The 18,615-nt window shown below is 35.0% G+C and overlaps 3 protein-coding genes across 8 annotated transcripts; 2 read left to right on the top strand and 1 right to left on the bottom strand.

The window, feature by feature from the left end:
- The first annotated feature begins 1,080 nt into the window (after nt 1-1,080).
- Nucleotides 1,081-2,830, top strand: LOC108196833 (mitogen-activated protein kinase kinase kinase 20). Its single transcript, XM_017364284.2, has one exon. It carries the CDS (start codon nt 1,400-1,402, stop codon nt 2,624-2,626), a length of 1,227 nt encoding a protein of 408 aa, XP_017219773.1. The 5' UTR covers nt 1,081-1,399; the 3' UTR covers nt 2,627-2,830.
- Nucleotides 2,831-3,875: 1,045 nt separating this feature from the next.
- Nucleotides 3,876-10,033, top strand: LOC108196832 (putative leucine-rich repeat receptor-like serine/threonine-protein kinase At2g24130). Of its 6 annotated transcripts, none has more exons than XM_064081051.1 (4): nt 3,904-3,954; nt 5,009-5,098; nt 5,213-9,115; nt 9,477-10,033. In XM_064081051.1, exons 3-4 carry the CDS (start codon nt 6,523-6,525, stop codon nt 9,887-9,889), a joined length of 3,006 nt encoding a protein of 1,001 aa, XP_063937121.1. In that variant the 5' UTR covers nt 3,904-3,954; nt 5,009-5,098; nt 5,213-6,522; the 3' UTR covers nt 9,890-10,033. The 6 variants fall into 6 exon arrangements, with proteins under 6 accessions (XP_063937119.1, XP_063937121.1, XP_063937120.1 ...); XM_064081053.1 differs by lacking the exon at nt 3,904-3,954 and having other exon boundaries at nt 3,982-5,098; nt 5,213-5,313; nt 5,490-9,115; XM_064081049.1 differs by having other exon boundaries at nt 3,876-3,954; nt 4,377-9,115.
- A 1,130-nt stretch (nt 10,034-11,163) lies between these two features.
- On the bottom strand, nt 11,164-14,053 carry LOC108196831 (shikimate O-hydroxycinnamoyltransferase). The gene is made up of 3 exons (XM_017364280.2): nt 13,915-14,053; nt 13,381-13,804; nt 11,164-12,251 (listed from the first exon to the last, which is right to left on the bottom strand). Exons 2-3 carry the CDS (start codon nt 13,786-13,788, stop codon nt 11,370-11,372), a joined length of 1,290 nt encoding a protein of 429 aa, XP_017219769.1. The 5' UTR covers nt 13,789-13,804; nt 13,915-14,053; the 3' UTR covers nt 11,164-11,369.
- Nucleotides 14,054-18,615: the final 4,562 nt, after the last annotated feature.

Here is an 18,615-nt window from a genome sequence, read left to right as displayed (position 1 = left end):
CTCACGATGGTTCAAGTCCTTTCTATTCTTGCTCATCCTTAAATTTGTATCATTTTTAGCGATTATTCGGATACATATATATAGAAAAATTATATTCAGATCATTATATTATTAAGTAAACTTCAAAATTTTGACTAAAATTTACATTGATTTTCAAAAATTGGTCAGAGTTCCAAATTCTCAGGAAATTGGCCAAACTTTGGCTCCACTTTTTAAAAGTGTGGCTACCGTTAAATGTCACCGATGAGGGTAACAGACATAAAGATAAAAATGAGTTCCAAATTCTCAGAATGGTGGCTAAATTTTGGTTCCGCTTTTTAAAAGTGTGGTGCCCGTTAAATGTCAGTAACGGAAGCCACACTTATAAAACGGAACCAAAATTTGGCTATCATTTTATTAGAAGAGTTGGAATATATTCTTCGAACAAAATATGTTTTGTGTGATGATATAGATTCTTAGAATATTCTAATATTCAGTCCGGAGGATGTATATGATTTTTATTTTTGTAGTATCTACTGTAAAACTGATTTTTACCACACCGGATTTTTATATATTTATAAATTGTAATTGTCACAGAAAACTGAAAAGTACTAGAATATGTTTTGATTATATAAAAAGTTTAATGATGTAACAATTAATAAAGCAACGTGCAACTAATTAAACTAGTGGTTACACAAGTCGGAAGACTTGTAACTTGCAAGTAATTAGAAGCTTTAGACTTGTATCGGAACAAGTTACGAAGCCGTGAGAGAGCGCCTAAACTCGGAGCCTAGAGATCACGGCAGTTGTCAAAAAGTGATGCAATTGTTGTATCATCAAATTTTAAAAAATTTAAATTATAATTAACACGACGATAAATAATTAATTCATTTTGCTAAATCGAGCAAATAACGTCATTTTAAGTTTTAGTGAAAAAACGTCGAATATTATATACTCGAAGATTTTTGCATGGCACAATTAATCATCAAAAAAATTTCCCGAAACTTACATTTTCGAATAATTTTGAATAAAAAGAGATAAAATTTATCGGCAACGTTGAATATTCAGACACATGACCGTTATTCTGTTAAATTAAATTCTACTCCTCCAAACAGGGGAACGCGCTATGCAAACAACAGCTTACACATAAAATCTGTAAGTATATTCCTTTCCATTTTCAAAATTCTCTGCAATTTTTTATCAGATTGTTGATCGTAACTGCAGATACATACAATCTCTGTATCTTTCTATTTGATCGCGTACATTTACATGTATATTTAAACCCTAGATTGTGCTCAGCATAAACCAGGTTGTTTCCTTGTTAATCAAAACCCTATTGTGAAATCAACTGAATTTTGTTCAGTTTTGTCTGATTTTGCGTTTTTGGGTGAAACCCAAGTGGTTAGAAGAAGCATTTGTGATGAAGAAGCAAGAGGGTGCTGATGAGAATAAGTATGGGGATGGGGTGGCTTGGGTGAGGGGGGATATGATTGGAAAAGGGAGTTTTGGGTCTGTTTTTCTTGCGAAATTGAAGAAGCCCAGGTCGAGATTTAGTTGTTTTCCTTGTGTTATGGCTGTGAAATCGGCTGAGGTTTCGGTTTCAGGGTCGATTCAGAAGGAGAAGGAGGTTTTGAGTAATGTTGGGAGGTCTGATTATGTGATTAGGTGTTTTGGTGAGGAGACTACAATTGGTGAAAAGGGTGAGATGGTTTATAATTTGTTGTTGGAGTATGGTTCTGGTGGAACCCTAGCTGATTTGATTAAGAAATCGGGGTTTAAGGGGTTGGGGGAAGCGGATGTGAGGAGGTATACGAGGGGGATGTTGAGGGGGGTTTTTGATATTCATGAGGCTGGTTATGTGCATTGTGATTTGAAGCCGGAGAATGTGTTGTTGGTGAATAATGGGAGAGGTGGGAGTTCTGAATTTAGGGTGAAGATTGGTGATTTGGGGTTGGCTAAGAGGGATAAGCAGAGTAAGAAGAGGAAGTTGAGTCCGTATTGGAGGGGGACTCCGATGTATTTGTCACCTGAAACTGTGACAGATTGTGTTCAAGGGTTTCCGTCTGATATTTGGGCACTTGGTTGTATTGTGCTAGAGATGCTAACGGGGAAGCCTGCTTGGGGTGGCATGGAGGATTGCAATGCTGATGAACTTCTGGTTAAGATTGCTGATCGGCACCAGTTGCCTAAACTTCCAGTGGACCTGTCGGTTGACGCGAGGAATTTTTTGAAGGGTTGTTTAGTGAGGAACCCTATGTATAGGCTGACTGCAGAGATGCTCTTAAATCATCCGTTTTTGGAAGGTTTGGTTGATGATGATAATGATGAAGAGTCTGAGGAGGTTTCAGATGTAAATACTTGCAACTCTTTGTTGTTGTTGTCTGATGCTGATGATGAGTTCGATTACTCCTCTTTTTCAGATGATTGCAGCTTTGTTTCTGAATATGAAGATGGTTCCTATTGGTCAGAGGAAGAGTTAGACATTAAAATGGCAGCTGAAAAAGAAACATTGGAGGTCAAACGAAGTAGTGATAACACAAGTTCGATTAGTTCTGAATTTAATGATGTTATTAAGACAACGATACAATGTCCATCTAAAGCAAGACATCAGCATACAGTTACTTTCACCATTCCTGCCGGTGTTTAGCTATACATTCTAGCTACTGGCAATTTGTCGGGTGAGAAATTAAGTCCAAGTAGGGTTATATGTGTATTATAGTGATCATTTATACAAGCATACTCAGTATACAATATACAAACAGAATGACAGTTGATAGGTCTGTTTTTAGAATGTAATGTTGTTTAGAAATTGTATTGATTCTTATTATATTGAATATCGTATCTTTCTTCATTTTGTTATCAAGTTGCAGTTTAAAGGTACTATGGAATTTTGGACATAGTTAATGTGTTTTCAGTTGAGTTTGTGCTCCTTACTTTCTGACCAAGCTATTGAGTCTCTCTCATTTTCCCGACTTAGTCCGACTGACGTTTTAGCCTGTATAGTTAACTACTTGTCTTTCTTTTTTAGAGTAGTTAATGTAAATTTTCATGATCATAACTACCAGTCTAGCATGATGAAATCTTCTAAATGAGGAAAGATCTGCAACAGGAAGTTTTGCTAAATTACTCACTTAAACAGAACTGTAGTCAGCTCGCACACATTCATAAATGAGATCATCAATTTACTTCAGTTCATCCTGTGGCTAATACATTCCTGGCCTGATTGAAGTTGCAAGGAATCATCGCGTGATTTGCAATGCGTACTTTCATTGAATCTGCCCCAGTTAGATACTTTGGAGTATATTTAAGACATCTCTAAATTTCTTCTTATGAGCTTAAAGAGAAAAAAAAATATAAATCAGCAAAGATTACTAGTTAAAGTTTCTGCCTCTGAACACATGATAAATTTGCAATAATAAAATGTTATAGGATTGTAGATATTGGCATTAACACCAAACTGAGACTCCTGTGGGAAAGATGGAGTGACATATAAGATGAAACTGCAGTTTGCGTATCAGGAATATAGATGTTGTAATAAATTCACTGTAACCATCATTTCACTGAGAGTTATCTTCTAATCATCTTAGTTGCTTATACCCACAAGTAATTAGAAGAAGGGAGCGAATGGACTCATGTGATGCTTATAGTCATTTTTTCTAGGGAGAAAGTCATCTTTTGATTATCTTAACTTTCACTGTGTATACTCTTTGCTTCTATCTCGCTTATCCAGTGTACTGTGAAAGAATCGCTTCACTTTCTCTGTATAGTAAGTACTAGAATTCTTTTGCTCATGAATTCTAATTATTAAGTACTAGCATTCTTCATGTTTTAAATTTCCAATTTGGTGTTGCACGTTGATGTGATTGTCTTTTGCATTTGCTGTATTCTGTAATATATTTATAATTATAATTTCATTTATTTGCAGTTTTTTTTGCTTTAGCTACAATTAGAAAGCCTGTGAACTCTTCCATAATGGTAAGTGGCATTTTCTCACTTCTATTTTCTTTACTTTCAACTGCAATTTCATGAAGACAATAAAAATGCTAACAATAATAGAGTTATTTTCTTAGTTTGTTTGGATAATATATGTGCTGCTTGTTATGAGTTTCCTGATACCCATGGCTCTTTTTAAACTAATAGTTTGTTCAGCTATCTGTTTTTTTCCGCTCTTAGATGAAAGTATCACCTGACTGATTAGTACATTTGTAAGGACATTTCTCAGTCATTAAGAGTAGACAAATTATGCAAGAACAATTGAGTAATTTAAAGAAGCTTGTAATTATACGAGAAAATATCTGAAATTGTAATCAAGCCACTGATGCATCAACAGCTTTATATTACCACACTTGTACATTTGTCATCGTTTGAGGAGTTTTGCATAATTATTCTGTATGCAGAGGTAAGAACTTCATAGCATTTATGAATTTAGAAATGACCGGAATCATTGGAGCAAAATCGACATGTTGCATCAATATGCCTTGTGCTTTACATCGTGCAAAGATGCATAGTCTTCAATGTGCTAGACTTATACAGCCTTTATAAAGAGGGTAAGATATCATGCTGGTTCTGTGTGTTTTCATCATGTTGCTAAGGAATATAGGTTAACAAAACTAGTAGAGTCCAGATAAAAGTAGCTTTTCACATTAATAAGTTCCTCTTTACTTATTATTAAGTAGATATTAAATTAATGCTGGATGTGAATTTCCTTTTGTATACAGGTCGCTGTCGACTGAAAATCCAACAAAAAAAAACCATCAAACACATAAAAGAACAAATGCATAATTAGAATGTCTGAAATATAATCCACACAGATGCAGTTTTCCTTCTAGAGTGTCTGTAAGAAGCCTTTTGCACAAGGTACATGAAAAGCTTTAAATTTCATGTTAAAAATCTCTTTGGCGAGTGGTTAAATTAAGATAGATAGATGTTGCAAGAGTAGATGTAAATGACCTAGATATTTAAACTCATACACGCAGCGGTGGAAATAGGGTAAAAGATCATATGCTTATTATCATTATTTTTAGTTCAGGTGTCATGTAGGTTTGTATGTGAAAGTCCCAACAGCTGACCAGTGTAAGAGCAGTGAATTTAAGGCAATGGCTTGTTGCTGACCTACGAGGTATTCCTTTTACTGTATTGTGTTATTGGTTCTGAATTCTTGTGGTTGGTACTTGGAAGTGTTCTAATGTTTTTAAACTCAGTAATTGAAAGTTTATCTGTTTCTTATTGTTAGTTTTAAAGCAGGCGGCATGTAAGTTTGTATGTGAATGTGCAAACAGCTTGCCAGTGTAGGAGCACTAAATTGATGAAATTGGCTTGTTTCAGACCTATGAGGTATTCCCTTTTAATGTGTTGTATCTTACCTCACCGTGCTATTTTTTTGTTGACTCTGGTGTTAGTCCTTTTAAGTGCTCTACTGCTTGTTTCTTTTGTTTTACTTGGAGAAAATTCTCCCCGATGATTTCTTTACGGATAAGCTTAGTCTACGCATCTATTTTCTGACCATGTAGGACAATCCGTGGGATTCTCTAGTGCTTTTTTTTTGTGCATAATCTAGATAAGAGGTTGTTCAATGAAGAAGGGTCCTTGGTGCCTCCGTGTTTCTATTTGTTTTTTTCCTGCTAATTTATTTGTAGTGGACTTTGTATTATTTACAAAAAATATGCACGAATCATGGTTTCAACAAACTTTTGATGATAAGATGTTACATAAAAGCACCAAAGTTTAATAATTTATTAAAAGTTAATGTGTCATGATTGTGATGGATTACAACAGTTATATCTTCCTTGTTGGCAAAAATTTGCCTACTATAAACATCAAAATGAATTATAATCAGAAGCCATCTCTCAATTAATTTAAGTTTTAAAACCAAAAGGATGCCCATGGCTAGCTAATTCTACTGTAAGCACCCTTTCTTCGCCATATTTAATCTAGAAGAATCATACAGAAACTCTCTTAATATTTCCTTTTGGTTTGATAAAGTGATCATCATACCAAAAGCTAACATTTACCTCTATGACAGTGGATGATGTAGGTGTAAAGAGGATTGATGCCTATTCTCTTCTGTTTTCTTTCCTTTAAACATGTAGCTTGAAGTGTATTGACTCTTCAGTATAAAATTACAAAACCCATATTGGCTAAAAGTATTCCAGGCCATATAGTCCCAACTAGGCAACTTTAGGCTCAGTGGGAACACTGTTATTTGCTGTACTAATCTTTTATGTCAAAATTTTGACTATCTCAATTTTCCACCTATGTGCTCTCTCCTAAAGCGAGAAGCATGATCACAGTTAGCAACACTCATTAGATATTTCTTTTGCTGTTCTAATTTTCGTTTATTACATCCCTCCAGTTGAAATCCAGTCATCATCAATGCTAAATCTTCAGTGCTTTATGTCCTTCAGTAATCATTGCTCATTTGAACCATTTATTTTAAAAGATTCCTCACCCCGTCCAAAACAACATTATATTCTGACCTCTTCATATGTTAGCCAGCAACAATCGTTTCTATTGTGATTCTACATCATCACGAAAAAAGCTATCATGAGGCACCTCAATTTTTTCAACATGGTTACCAAGAGAAACCTGAGCCTTCTCTTACTCCAGCATTTGGTTCTAATAATAGCAGTGCAGGTCTCCGGTGATCACTATCACCATATTCATCATCACTCTTTGGAAAATGATAGAGCTGCACTTCTGGCTTTTAAAAGGACCATATCATATGGTCCAAATTCTACATTGGAAAATTGGAATGAGACCACTAGAGTGTGCAGCTTTGGTGGTGTATATTGTAACCAAAAGCAGCAAGTTGTTACCAAACTTATACTTCTGGGTACTGAACTAGTAGGCCTGCTGTCCCCCTTCATTTCTAACCTCACTGGGCTTCGAGGTCTTATATTAACAGGTAATTACTTGTCTGGGATCATTCCCTTAGAATTTTCTTCTCTCTACCACCTTCGACTTCTCCGGCTGGATGGAAACAAATTGCATGGTCCGATACCTGATATATTTGCTTCTTTTTCAAGCCTCTTGCTAATTTCTTTAGCAGGAAACAACTTAGTAGGCACAATTCCGGCATCCCTCTTCTCCAACTGCAATTCACTGCATAACATAGACCTCTCAGAGAACTCCCTCACAGGTCTGATTCCATTATTTGGTAATTGCTCAAACTTATGGAATCTCAACTTGTATAACAATCGATTTACTGGAGAAATACCTCTCTCTTTAACGAAAGCTTCTTTTATGTACAATTTAGATTTGGAGAATAATCTTCTTTCTGGTGAATTGCCAGTTCAATTAATAGCTAATCTAACAAAACTAAAAAATCTTCACTTGTCATATAACAACATGGTTAGTCATGATCACAACACTAATCTTTACCCGTTCTTCTTTGCTCTTGCTAACTGCTCTGTCTTAAAGGAACTTGAACTGGCTGGTATCGGCCTCGGAGGAATTTTGCCTGGTTCCGTAGGACAACTTAGTGTCAAGTTAAAATACATGTTGCTAGGTGAAAACCAGATAGCTGGATCAATTCCTCTGGCATTGGGAAATCTTTCTGCTCTTACAACACTAAATTTGTCAAATAATCTTCTGAATGGAACCCTCCCAGCAGAATTAAGCCAATTACGGAGTTTGGAACAGTTAATCTTATCAAACAATTATTTGACCGGTGAGATTCCAGCGACACTAGGACTTTATTCTAAGCTTGGTCTACTTGATTTGTCATGGAATAAATTCTTCGGTGCAATTCCGGAAGGTTTAGGGAACTTAATACAGATTAGATACATGTTTCTTAACAATAACCTTCTTTCTGGAGAGATACCAAAAGCATTGGGTCGATGCACAGATCTTGACAAGCTTGACTTGTCCTATAACATGTTAACAGGAAGCATACCTCCTGATGTCAAAGGTATGCGTGAGATCCGAATGTACCTGAATCTTTCACATAATCAGCTCCAAGGATCTTTGCCACTTGAGCTCAGCAAGCTTCAAAATGTACAAGAAATTGACCTTTCATCAAATAACCTCACTGGGAGTATATTTGTTCAGATCTCAAATTGCATTGCCTTGAGGATGCTAAATTTCTCAAATAATTTCCTTGTTGGGCAGCTTCCACAGTCCTTGGGTGATCTGAAGAACCTTGAAGTTTTTGATGTTTCAACAAATGGCTTATCTGGAAACATTCCAGTGAGCTTAAGTAATATCCATAATCTCATCTTCCTGAATCTGTCGACCAATGACTTTTCTGGAACAATTCCTTCTGGCGGCATCTTTGAAACTACCACATACTTATCTTTTCTGGGAAATCAACGCCTCTGTGGGTCAGTACCAGGAATTGCAATGTGTCATCAGAAAAGACATTATTTTCGCTCACCTGTGTTCTTAAGTATATTCTGTATTATCATATCTATATCAGCTTTCTTTTCAACAATATGTTTTGTAATCGGATACAAATGTATTAGAGGAGCTAGTTCTGCAGCCAATTTTGAGGCAGAGAGAATGTCAGAACCAGGGACGGTACCCAGTTTTCCAAGAATAACATACAAACAACTCTCAGAGGCTACAGGAGGGTTTGATGAGCAGAGAATAATTGGGTCAGGAAGCTATGGACGTGTATATAAGGGAGTGCTTTCAGAAGGGACACCTATAGCAATCAAAGTGCTACAGTTTCAAACTGGAAATTCTACTAAAAGCTTTACCCGAGAATGCCAAGTTCTCAAGAGAATTCGACATAGAAACCTTATTAGAATAATAACAACTTGTAGTTTACCTGATTTCAAGGCCCTTGTTCTTCCTTATATGGAAAATGGGAGTTTGGACAGTTATCTCTACCCACAACTTGGCATGAACTTCCGTTCTGATTCTTCAGATTTGAGCCTCATTCAAATCGTCAACATATGCAGTGATATCGCTGAAGGGATGGCTTACCTGCATCACCATTCTCCAGTAAGAGTCATACATTGTGACTTAAAACCAAGCAATGTTCTCCTCAACGATGACTTGACAGCTCTGATCTCGGATTTTGGCATTGCAAGATTGGTATTGGCAGTTGGAGGGGGCAATGCAGGGGTTACAGAAAATATGGGGAACTCAACAGCAAACATGTTATCTGGAACTATAGGCTACATTGCACCAGGTAAATATATATCTCTTAATCGCACATCTCCAACACTGTATAAGAGAAAATTTCATTAATTATACGCTTGGAAATAGCTGGAATTCTATTGGTTCTGACTGGTTTCTAACACTAATTACATATCTGCACTTGTGACATAACTAAACACCTTATCATAATAGAAAAGGAGTTTTTTTTTCATTGTTAACCTCATACAAGTCATAAAGTACAAGTACAACATTGAGAGTGATATTGATCACAATTAACTTTATCATTTTGTAAATAAGCACTGACTATATCGAGCATGTTCTACTTAATTCAGTCTTGTTTGGGTAGTAATCGTAACTTTTCTCTATTTGTTGACATAATTTTCTTAAAACAGAGTATGCGTTTGGATCAAATACATCCACACAAGGAGATGTTTACAGCTTTGGAATTCTAATCCTGGAGATGGTGACTAGAAAGAGACCGACAGATGTAATGTTTGTTGGAGGACTAAGCCTGAGAAAATGGGTGAAGAGTTACTATCATCAGAACACGGAGAATGTAATATACTCCTCATTGCTGAGAGCTCTGCATGATCTGTCACCTGAAGTGAAAAGTATGTGGGAAGTTGTGATAAGGAAATTACTTGAGTTGGGTATTCTCTGTACTCAGTATTCTGCCTTGACGAGACCAACAATGCTTGATGTAGCTGATGACTTGGACCGCCTTAAGAGATACTTATCTGGGGACACCACTGCAACGTTTGCCTCGTCTCTTAGTATATCATCTTCTACTACAGGTGATGACTGACTAGCTCCTTGATGATTGCTTGTTAAACATTTAATTTTGAGTTTATTATGAGTCATAATATTACTGCTGAACCAAATTGCTGTTCACCTTACATGTATTTGTGTGAAGTGAAGTACAGTAAATTTGATGTGACTCTTTCCTTAACTGGTAAAAATCATCTTCAGTTCTTCATGTTGTTAAATTTAATGGTATCAGGCTACAATGGTATTCTCGTTTAAACATGACAATCTACAAAGAAATCTGTGGCTGATGGCAGGGCGTAGCCAATGTATTGGCAGCCGGTGCAGCTGACCACTAAAATTCTAAAACTTAAATATTTTGTATGTAATAATTTTATTTAAGAAATATTTGTAGTAGAGAAATTCGAATTTGACCCGAGAAGTATTTTTGTCGTAATAGAATTCAATTTGATCCCGTTAAATAGTGCATATAATTAATTTTACTCTTTATAAATTAATATATTTATGAAGACCCAAAATTTGACTACCATCTCTAGCTTTATTTTATGGTACTTTAAGGACACACGAATACAGTAAGGAGCCGTAAAAGATAAAACCCCGTGTCCTGGGCTTATAAGTCTAAATTGTCGAGAAGAAACTTTCTGGGTTCTAATAAGGTTCTTGTACTGGAATGTTCTTTCACCTGAGTTAAATTTGTTCTTTCTATGGATGCCTCCTGGAGCTAGGAGGACATCTTTCGTTAACACACTGCAGCTCCAATGCTAAGATGGATATATTGGTATGGACAGATAATCAGAGCAATGTGTGGGTTAAAAACCATTGTACAGACTATAGCATAACTGCATCATGTATGAGCAAAGATCTTCCTTCTAGGCCGATCCACTCAATTAAGAACAAAAAACTGCAATGCCTGATCCTTAGAATTCGATACCAAGCCTGTAAATTATGTTAAGAACTAAAGGTGGTTTGGTTCACCGAATAATCACGAATCGGGTTACCATTCTATTGATTTGAAGTATGATTCATGATACTTGTGTTTTTGATTTTGATTCTGGAATGAATTTATTCATGACATTTAAGGGCTTTGAAGATAACTTTCACCATATGCATCAAAAAAGGGCTCATTCTTCCTACCTAATCCCGACAATGATTTCAAACCATTTCAACAATGTGGTATTCAATCATAATCATTTCCTGTAACTTGGAGGTGCTGGTTTCCTATTTCTTCTCTCTATCAAGGCATCAAACTAAAGTCCTAAGGGACTCAAACTCTTCCTTTCCATCATCGAATTAATCAAGCAAATGCGCCTAAGGTGAAAAGATCAAATTCATACATCATGGTGTTATTAGAAATAAAACTGTATCCATATTCCTTGCATGAACAAGCGCTTTTTGCTACTGTCATTGTCAGGAAACAACCGCATATATGAACATGAGAAATAATACGGAAAGAACACCCCCCCCCCCCTCCCCCTCCCCCTCCGCTAGAAAAAAGAAGAAGATTGTGGTGGTGCATATCTTCAAATGTCATACAAGAACTTGCGAAAGAGTTTCATGTGTTCTGCTTGCAAAGAAATGGCCACAGATAAGCTCCCATCATTGGAAGGGCTAGGTAACACAAAGCTCAGTCCTTCATATGCAATTCCGCCAGGTCCCATAAATATTGGCCTTCCCCAGCCAAAGTCAGCATCATGGATAGGCAGCCTTGCCCAACTAGTGATCCCGAGATTTGGGCACCTGAAAGTATGTGCCCCGCGAACAAGAGCCTTAAGATCAGGCTGTAATTCCAAGTAATCAAGGGCTGATCTCAGGTATTCGTTGTCCATTCTTACTAATGCATCATGGATCTTACTAGCACTATACCATATTGGCTTCGACTGGAGATCTCCTGCAACTGCTATAGGCGTGGCAGTGAATATGACATTGCCAAAGTAGCCAGGGGGGAGTGCAGGACGGAGCCTAGCTCGCCCATCAGTTGCAATATACAACTTGCTTTCCTGATCTTCAGGAAGTCCTCGGGCTTTACACACTGATCGCCACACGTGTCCAGCCAACATTTCATAGGAGCTGTACGCGACCGTGTTGCCTTCTTCCTTGGACTTGGCCTTAAGGACATTGAGCTGGTCTCGGGTTAACTTGAAAATTGAAACAGCTGTTTCAGGAACTGCATCAGGACTGGACTTCATCGACGGAGGGGGCTGGTACTCAATGTGCTGGAAAGCTGGCCTAGGAGGATCACGAGCCCGGAGGAGGGTGCGGTCAATGAAAGGCGGGATGGTGAGGTCAAGTCCGCGAGCCATATCGGACCAGGTGTTGATGAAATGAAGGCCAGAAGCACCATCTGCTGCATGATGTTGCATACCAACTCCAAGGGAAACTCCACCACATTTAAAGTAAGTGACCTGCTCAATCCACCAAAAAACAAAAAAAATTCTGGTGAGATCATGTATGTTTCATAGACTACACAATCAAAGTGGTTGAACTGGTCCAAATCTAAACAAACCAAATCCACAACCATATTGTATCATTTATACAAAAATAATTTAAAATATAAAATTAATGGATTCTTGGTAAAAGAATTGGTCCAACACTAGTAACAACTAACTACATACTAATTCTCCAACTATGATTTGATTTAATGAAATTGTATTGGACTGAAAGTGATCTTTTACCAGCCGGCTTGTTGGATGTTTGACTGGAGAAATATTCATGATGTAGTAGAGAAACACAAGGGAGAGATGTTCAGATTAAGAAGCTACTGTATCGTAAAAATTGTCAAATCTACACATTTGGTCCCTGGCGAATATATTTGTGTCGATATAACGATGGTTTTACGAAATAAAATGTATGAAATGGAAATTATAAAAACAGGCACACCTAAATCCTAATTACCTAAAAAGTAATTCGGCAAGAAAGTTGTTCAACGACAAAAATTCAAATATCTACACTAATCGCTGAGACTTTAAGATTCCGAGCATCTTGGTGCTGTTTGTGGATTTACCTCTTTTTACCCCTCTCTCATTCACATAACAATAACAACTCTTCATTAGTCATCAAAAAAAAAAACAACTCTTCATTAGCCCTTTGCCCTGTGTATCATCGTATCTAAGTGAGTTATCCTCCGTTGGCCGGGTTCGACTCGGCTCATATTGATAATACCTCAGAACAGATACTCAAATTGTAAGACTATGAGCTATATTGGTAAAAAAAATATGGAATAAAAACTAATAGATTGAAGCCATATTGGTAAAAAAAATATGGAATAAAAACTAATAGATTGATCTATCAGTTCATGATTTTTGAGATTTATCATAAATGGTTTAATAAATCATAATCAATGAATCAATAAAATATATTTTGAAAATTGATCAAAAAATAATTATTATTTTTTAAATAAATAAATCAGATTTTTAGAACACTCTGATCCCACTCAGTAATCATTATGCCAAGGAATATTGCTAGAAGATATTTTATTTACTCTCTAACTATTTTTCTATCTTTCAAAAGCTCGACAGACGGGAATGTTTTTACCTGCAATACCAAAAGAGAGTAGGATTCTATTCCAAGAGAATAATCAACCGCCGGAATAAGCTTCCGCAGCTCCAACGTCGGCGCAAAGTCGCCGAACTCATCGATAACTCCATCAGACTCCGCCTCCACAAAAAGCACCCCCTGTCCCTGACAATCAATCTCCACGCGCCCATCCTCGTCCTTCTTCAGCCTCCCGGCCATCGGATAAAACGGCACCAACGCGCGGCTCAGCGCGTCCTTCAAAACCCTCGCCTCAAAGAAATTAGCCGACCCGGTCGGCCTGTAGAAGTACACGCTCGGGGTGTGAAAATTCGGCACCACCAGGTCCACGTTGGCGTTCCATAGACTCCGACGTGGCGTCTCCTGGGCTGGGCCCACCATTGTCGAATCTCGTACATTGATCTTCATGTTCGTGTCTGATAACCTGCAAAGCCAAACAGTATTAGAATGCTGTGTACAAATGCGAAGAAGATGTGTATAAATATATGTGTGTGCATGTATATTACAAACTGATATGTGAAAAAAGAAACGGACCTGTAATAAAAGTTGGTGGGAGTGGGGATGAAAGTAGGTGGAGATGTGGAACGGAAAGTTTGCTTATTTTAAGAGAAGAAAAAGAGAAAGCGAGAACAAACAAGAGCTTGTTGGTTTCGCTACTCTAACGCACACACTTTCGGGTCTTATTTATAGTTTTCAAGAACTCACCTACCGCGCGCATGAATCATGATCATCATAATAATATTTAATTAGGATGAAATATTGAATGAATAGTAAACAAATGTTTTTATCAAAATACACAAAGATACTAAAAAGAATTAATAGAGTATTCTGGTTGATTCGTAAGCCTCACATCAAATATGACACAGTTTTGAATATCGTAAAAACTCACCTTTAACGACAAAATGTTGTGTATATTTTGTAGGCGATTATTAGTTGATATCTGAATATTGGGTCAGATATGTTGTTTATGTGAAGATAAATTACGACACTGCTATTTTCTTGTTTATTGAATTCCTCGATATATGATTGTAATATTTTTTGGATTAATATATATATATATATATATATAGAGTTAAGTTCAATGGAGTACAAAAAAAATTGGAGTATTGGAGTACAAAGTTTGATAAAATGTAATCTAGTCATCTAAATTTCAATTTTTTTTGTCCAATAATAGTTGTAAATATTTGACAACCTGCACATCATGTTCTGCAACATAAACATCGTGATCAAATGGTAGAATAATTACTTTTATAAATCATATGACTCTATGTTCTGCAATATAACTAATAAGCAGAACAATAATCTTAATACTTGTTAAAGTTGAAAGATATTAATGAATAATTGACAATTATGTGCAAGACAACTTATAAATGATAGATTGTATCAGAATTTGGATAATCAAAGATATTATATAGGATCAAACTAAAAAATTATGATATGTACTCCAATACTCCAATGTTTTTATGTACTCCATAGAACTTAACTCTATATATATATATATATATATGGTCCTACTCTGGTACAAACCATCTTAGCGTACAAACTACAAACTAAAATTAAAAAGTCTCTAAATCAAATCGAAATATAGCACATATGGTATGGAAATTGATCGTTGCGAGATGAACAAAAATACAGTGAAGTCGGATTTCAAAAACAATTCACCGATTAACGGGAAAATTCAAATTAAAAACGGAGGGGAATCTGCAAATAATGTGTGACAGGGTGTATATTAACTGGTGTGTGGTTGCCCCTGCGGGGCCATTGGATTAGATTCATCCAAGGGCTTATGTTGAGTTTGTAATTGAGTTTGTAGTTTGTACACTAACTTAGTTTGTATTTGAGCACTTCCCTATATATATATATATATAATGAATTAAGCGATCTAAAAATAATATATATAATTAAACGATCTGAAAATAAAAAGGCGGTATACTTTTAGTTTTGAAAGTAATCAAATAATTTCTTTTAGATACTGTTTTAAAAAATAGTTCAGAAAACATATGTATGTTAGTAGCACATGTACAATTAAAAAAAACTTTTAATTTTGAATTTTGATATATAAAGGATGTTCCAGTACCATTCAGCGGAAAATTACCTCATTCCAAGATTTTTTACATTCGGCACTTTTTTCTCATAGACAAACACTACTATCATTCATATAAATGTTTGTCTTAATATAAAATCTTTTCTGTGTCCGTTATTTGGTTTTAATTAAAATTGTTTAATATCATTTCCCTATTATATAGTAAATTGTATTGTGACACAAACTTGCAAAGATTTACGTCTTAATTTTGTAATGTAATATAATATATATTTTATGTATTTTAACGTTAGTGTTGGGACATTTTTCAAAGGACAAAATCAGTTACGATTTAAAAAATATTGACCTGACTCTGCTGAATGTTTACTAAATAGAAATTTATCTAGCCGGAAACTAAAAACCAAGACCAGGTTTATGACGGAAGTTGACTGAGAATCTGAATTGTAAAGTCAGAAGTATCACACCCTTTAAATATCGGGATATTATAACAAATGGGTCATCTCATCCTTCCCCCAACGCACCACCAGGGACACGGTAGGAATACAAATTTCCTGAAACCAAGAAATGGATTGAAATAATTGTCGGATAACGGAGAGGATAATCTTTTATCTCGAGAGTCGACTCCCGTAATTAGAGTTACGTTATTTCTCCATCTTTTAGATTTTCATCCCTTCACCGATAAAGCAATCTTGCCTCTCGCATCCTCTTTTCTACATTTAGTTTTTCAATAAAGTAAAAATCTAATTTTTTTTTTTTTTGGTGAGATCTTTCTTTTTTGACAGAAGGTGAGATCTTGTTGGGTACCTTGTTATCAATATTGATAGTTGTGAATTGTGTTCATATTTTTGGGATGTTAATATGTTATCTTTTGAGATTTGTACGTGTTTTCATACAGTTGTCGGTAGTTTTTCCTAAAAAATATTTATATGATATTATGAGTGATCTATAAGAATCACATCGATTATGAGACGGTGATGGATATTGCAATAGCTCACATTTCGCAACGAAAATTTGTTCGTATTATGGGGTACTTGTTGTTCCAATATCAGTTGATGTAATTAATAGTTCTAAATATTCGACGATAGATGACGCTTACGTGAATGTAAATTGTGATGTATTAGTTTCATATGTGATTGAGGTTATATTACTCGATACGTCATTGTAATACTTTTCGGATCAAAGAATATTTAATGTATTAAACAATATGAAAACAAAATGTCTATTTGTTTAGCTCGTTCTTTGTTTCACAATCGTATCGTTGTTGACAATTCAGGGATTTGTCGCGACCGGATCCCGATCAATAATTTCTTTTAATAAAATCATTTTTTTTCAAATAAAAAAATTATTTAGATAAATAGATGAATTAGATCTTGTTTAGTTTATAAACAATTATACTTTAGTCAAATCAAACGACGACCATTATTTTGAGATGAATGATATATTTTTATATATTTAGGTGGAATATTTTTGTTTGGGATGACTTCATGAAATCATTATTATTAATAAAATTATAATCATAAAAATACATAACATGGTTTAAAAATGATTGTTATTGTATGCTCATATTATACATGAAAAATCTATATCAGAAAGATAAACAAGAAACATGAGTAGCAATTAACTTTACATAAAAATATCTACAAATTGATTAAAAAAAATTGCTCTGCCTGCATGCTAGTCGTTTCCAACAATATATAACAAAACAAAGAAAACAAAATACACAATTATGGAACTTAAACAAATATACCATGACAAAAAAGAATTTAAAAAAGAAACTAGACTCGTTTTTTTCTGAAAAATACAATTTACCAATTCCGTACCTGGTCATCTTCATTTACAACTTACCGATATAATTATGAATATCACAAATGATGACCCCTGGGCGGACACTCACCGTCAAACGGGTTTGCAAAACATTTATTTATTTGCTAAACGGGTATACAAAATATAAAATTTATGGTACTGATCAGCTACCAACTTTTTTAGTACTTTGAATATGACCTGAGGGATGTTCTTCTGCGGTCTGCAACATCTTCGTAGATGGAATTGTAGTTCGTAGTCAACAATGGTTTGCCGAGTCTACAATTATACAGACGCACACAAAACTAGAGTTTGGTTTGTTCTTTCCAGATAATAGGGTGGTCGGTTGATTTCAAAAGCAAATCAAAATTATGACGTAAATGTTAAATATAAGTATAAGATCTATAAATGACCTCTTCTAACACCTTAAGGTGTTCTCTACATGGTATCAAAGCTCTGGTTTGCGGGGTTCGAGCCCCCGCCACCCCCAATATTCTCACAATATAAAATGGACACGAAGGCAAGTATAAGATCCATAAAGGGTTTCCTCTAACACCTTAAGATTTTAGAGGGATTGGTTCTCTACCGTAAAAAGTTAGTTGACTTTGGACACGTAATTCATTGACCGTCTAGTTCCAAAATTTATTTTTTTAATTTTTCTTTTGTAAATGAAAATTTCATATTTAAATTTTTATTTGAAAAAATAAAATTTTAAAAATAAATAATGTAGCTATGCGGTCAATGGACTTTAAAGTGCGTGCTCGAAATCAACAAGCTCATTTAATCTGGGATATAGTTTGTAATATTAAAAGGTTGAAAATCTTAATTTTTTTAAAGTATTAATTATAATAAATTTTAATTTTATAAATATATACTTATTTATTTTAATTAATAATTTATAACATTCTTTTATTAATACACATGAATTAAACTTTATTTTTATTTTACTCTTTTTTTAATCTAAATTAAACGACCACGGGGACATGCTTGTCATTTTCACCCATAATATAAGCTAGGTGAAGGTTATTTTGAGTTTTAATTTATTTTTAGTTAAAATTGTAAGTCATCTCATTCAGAGTTTTATAGATTACATATAACGTATGTGTAGGCTGATTACAACTTAACATTTTTTTTCCCATAGAATATAGAGAATATTTTTAGTTTAAATTTACTATTTCAGGTTTTGGTTGTGAGGGCATGTAATGCAGCATCGGAACCAAGTCGGGTTCCTGAATTACACAAGAATTTAATTAACATAAAAAAAAATTCTCAGACGTTCATAATTCTTAATGTTAAATATAAGATTAAATATATTAGTCCTAATATTGAAAATTATTATTTCTTTTGGAAGAATACTTATATATATACTCCTTTCCGCCCCTCTCATTTTTTTA

Source organism: Daucus carota, chromosome 7 (assembly GCF_001625215.2).
Source record: "Daucus carota subsp. sativus chromosome 7, DH1 v3.0, whole genome shotgun sequence".
Lineage (NCBI taxonomy): Eukaryota > Viridiplantae > Streptophyta > Magnoliopsida > Apiales > Apiaceae > Daucus > Daucus carota.
This window is presented reverse-complemented; position numbering and strand designations above follow the sequence as displayed.

Excerpts from the sequence above, each read along its gene's own strand:
- LOC108196833 (XM_017364284.2), top strand. The coding sequence starts at position 1,400 with ATGAAGAAGCAAGAGGGTGCTGATGAGAATAAGTATGGGGATGGGGTG.
- LOC108196832 (XM_064081049.1), top strand. The coding sequence starts at position 6,523 with ATGAGGCACCTCAATTTTTTCAACATGGTTACCAAGAGAAACCTGAGC. Across the intron at positions 9,116-9,476 it reads TATAGGCTACATTGCACCAG|AGTATGCGTTTGGATCAAAT; the intron begins GTAAATATATAT and ends TTCTTAAAACAG.
- LOC108196831 (XM_017364280.2), bottom strand. The coding sequence starts at position 13,788 with ATGAAGATCAATGTACGAGATTCGACAATGGTGGGCCCAGCCCAGGAG. Across the intron at positions 12,252-13,380 it reads ACTCTCTTTTGGTATTGCAG|GTCACTTACTTTAAATGTGG; the intron begins GTAAAAACATTC and ends TGGATTGAGCAG.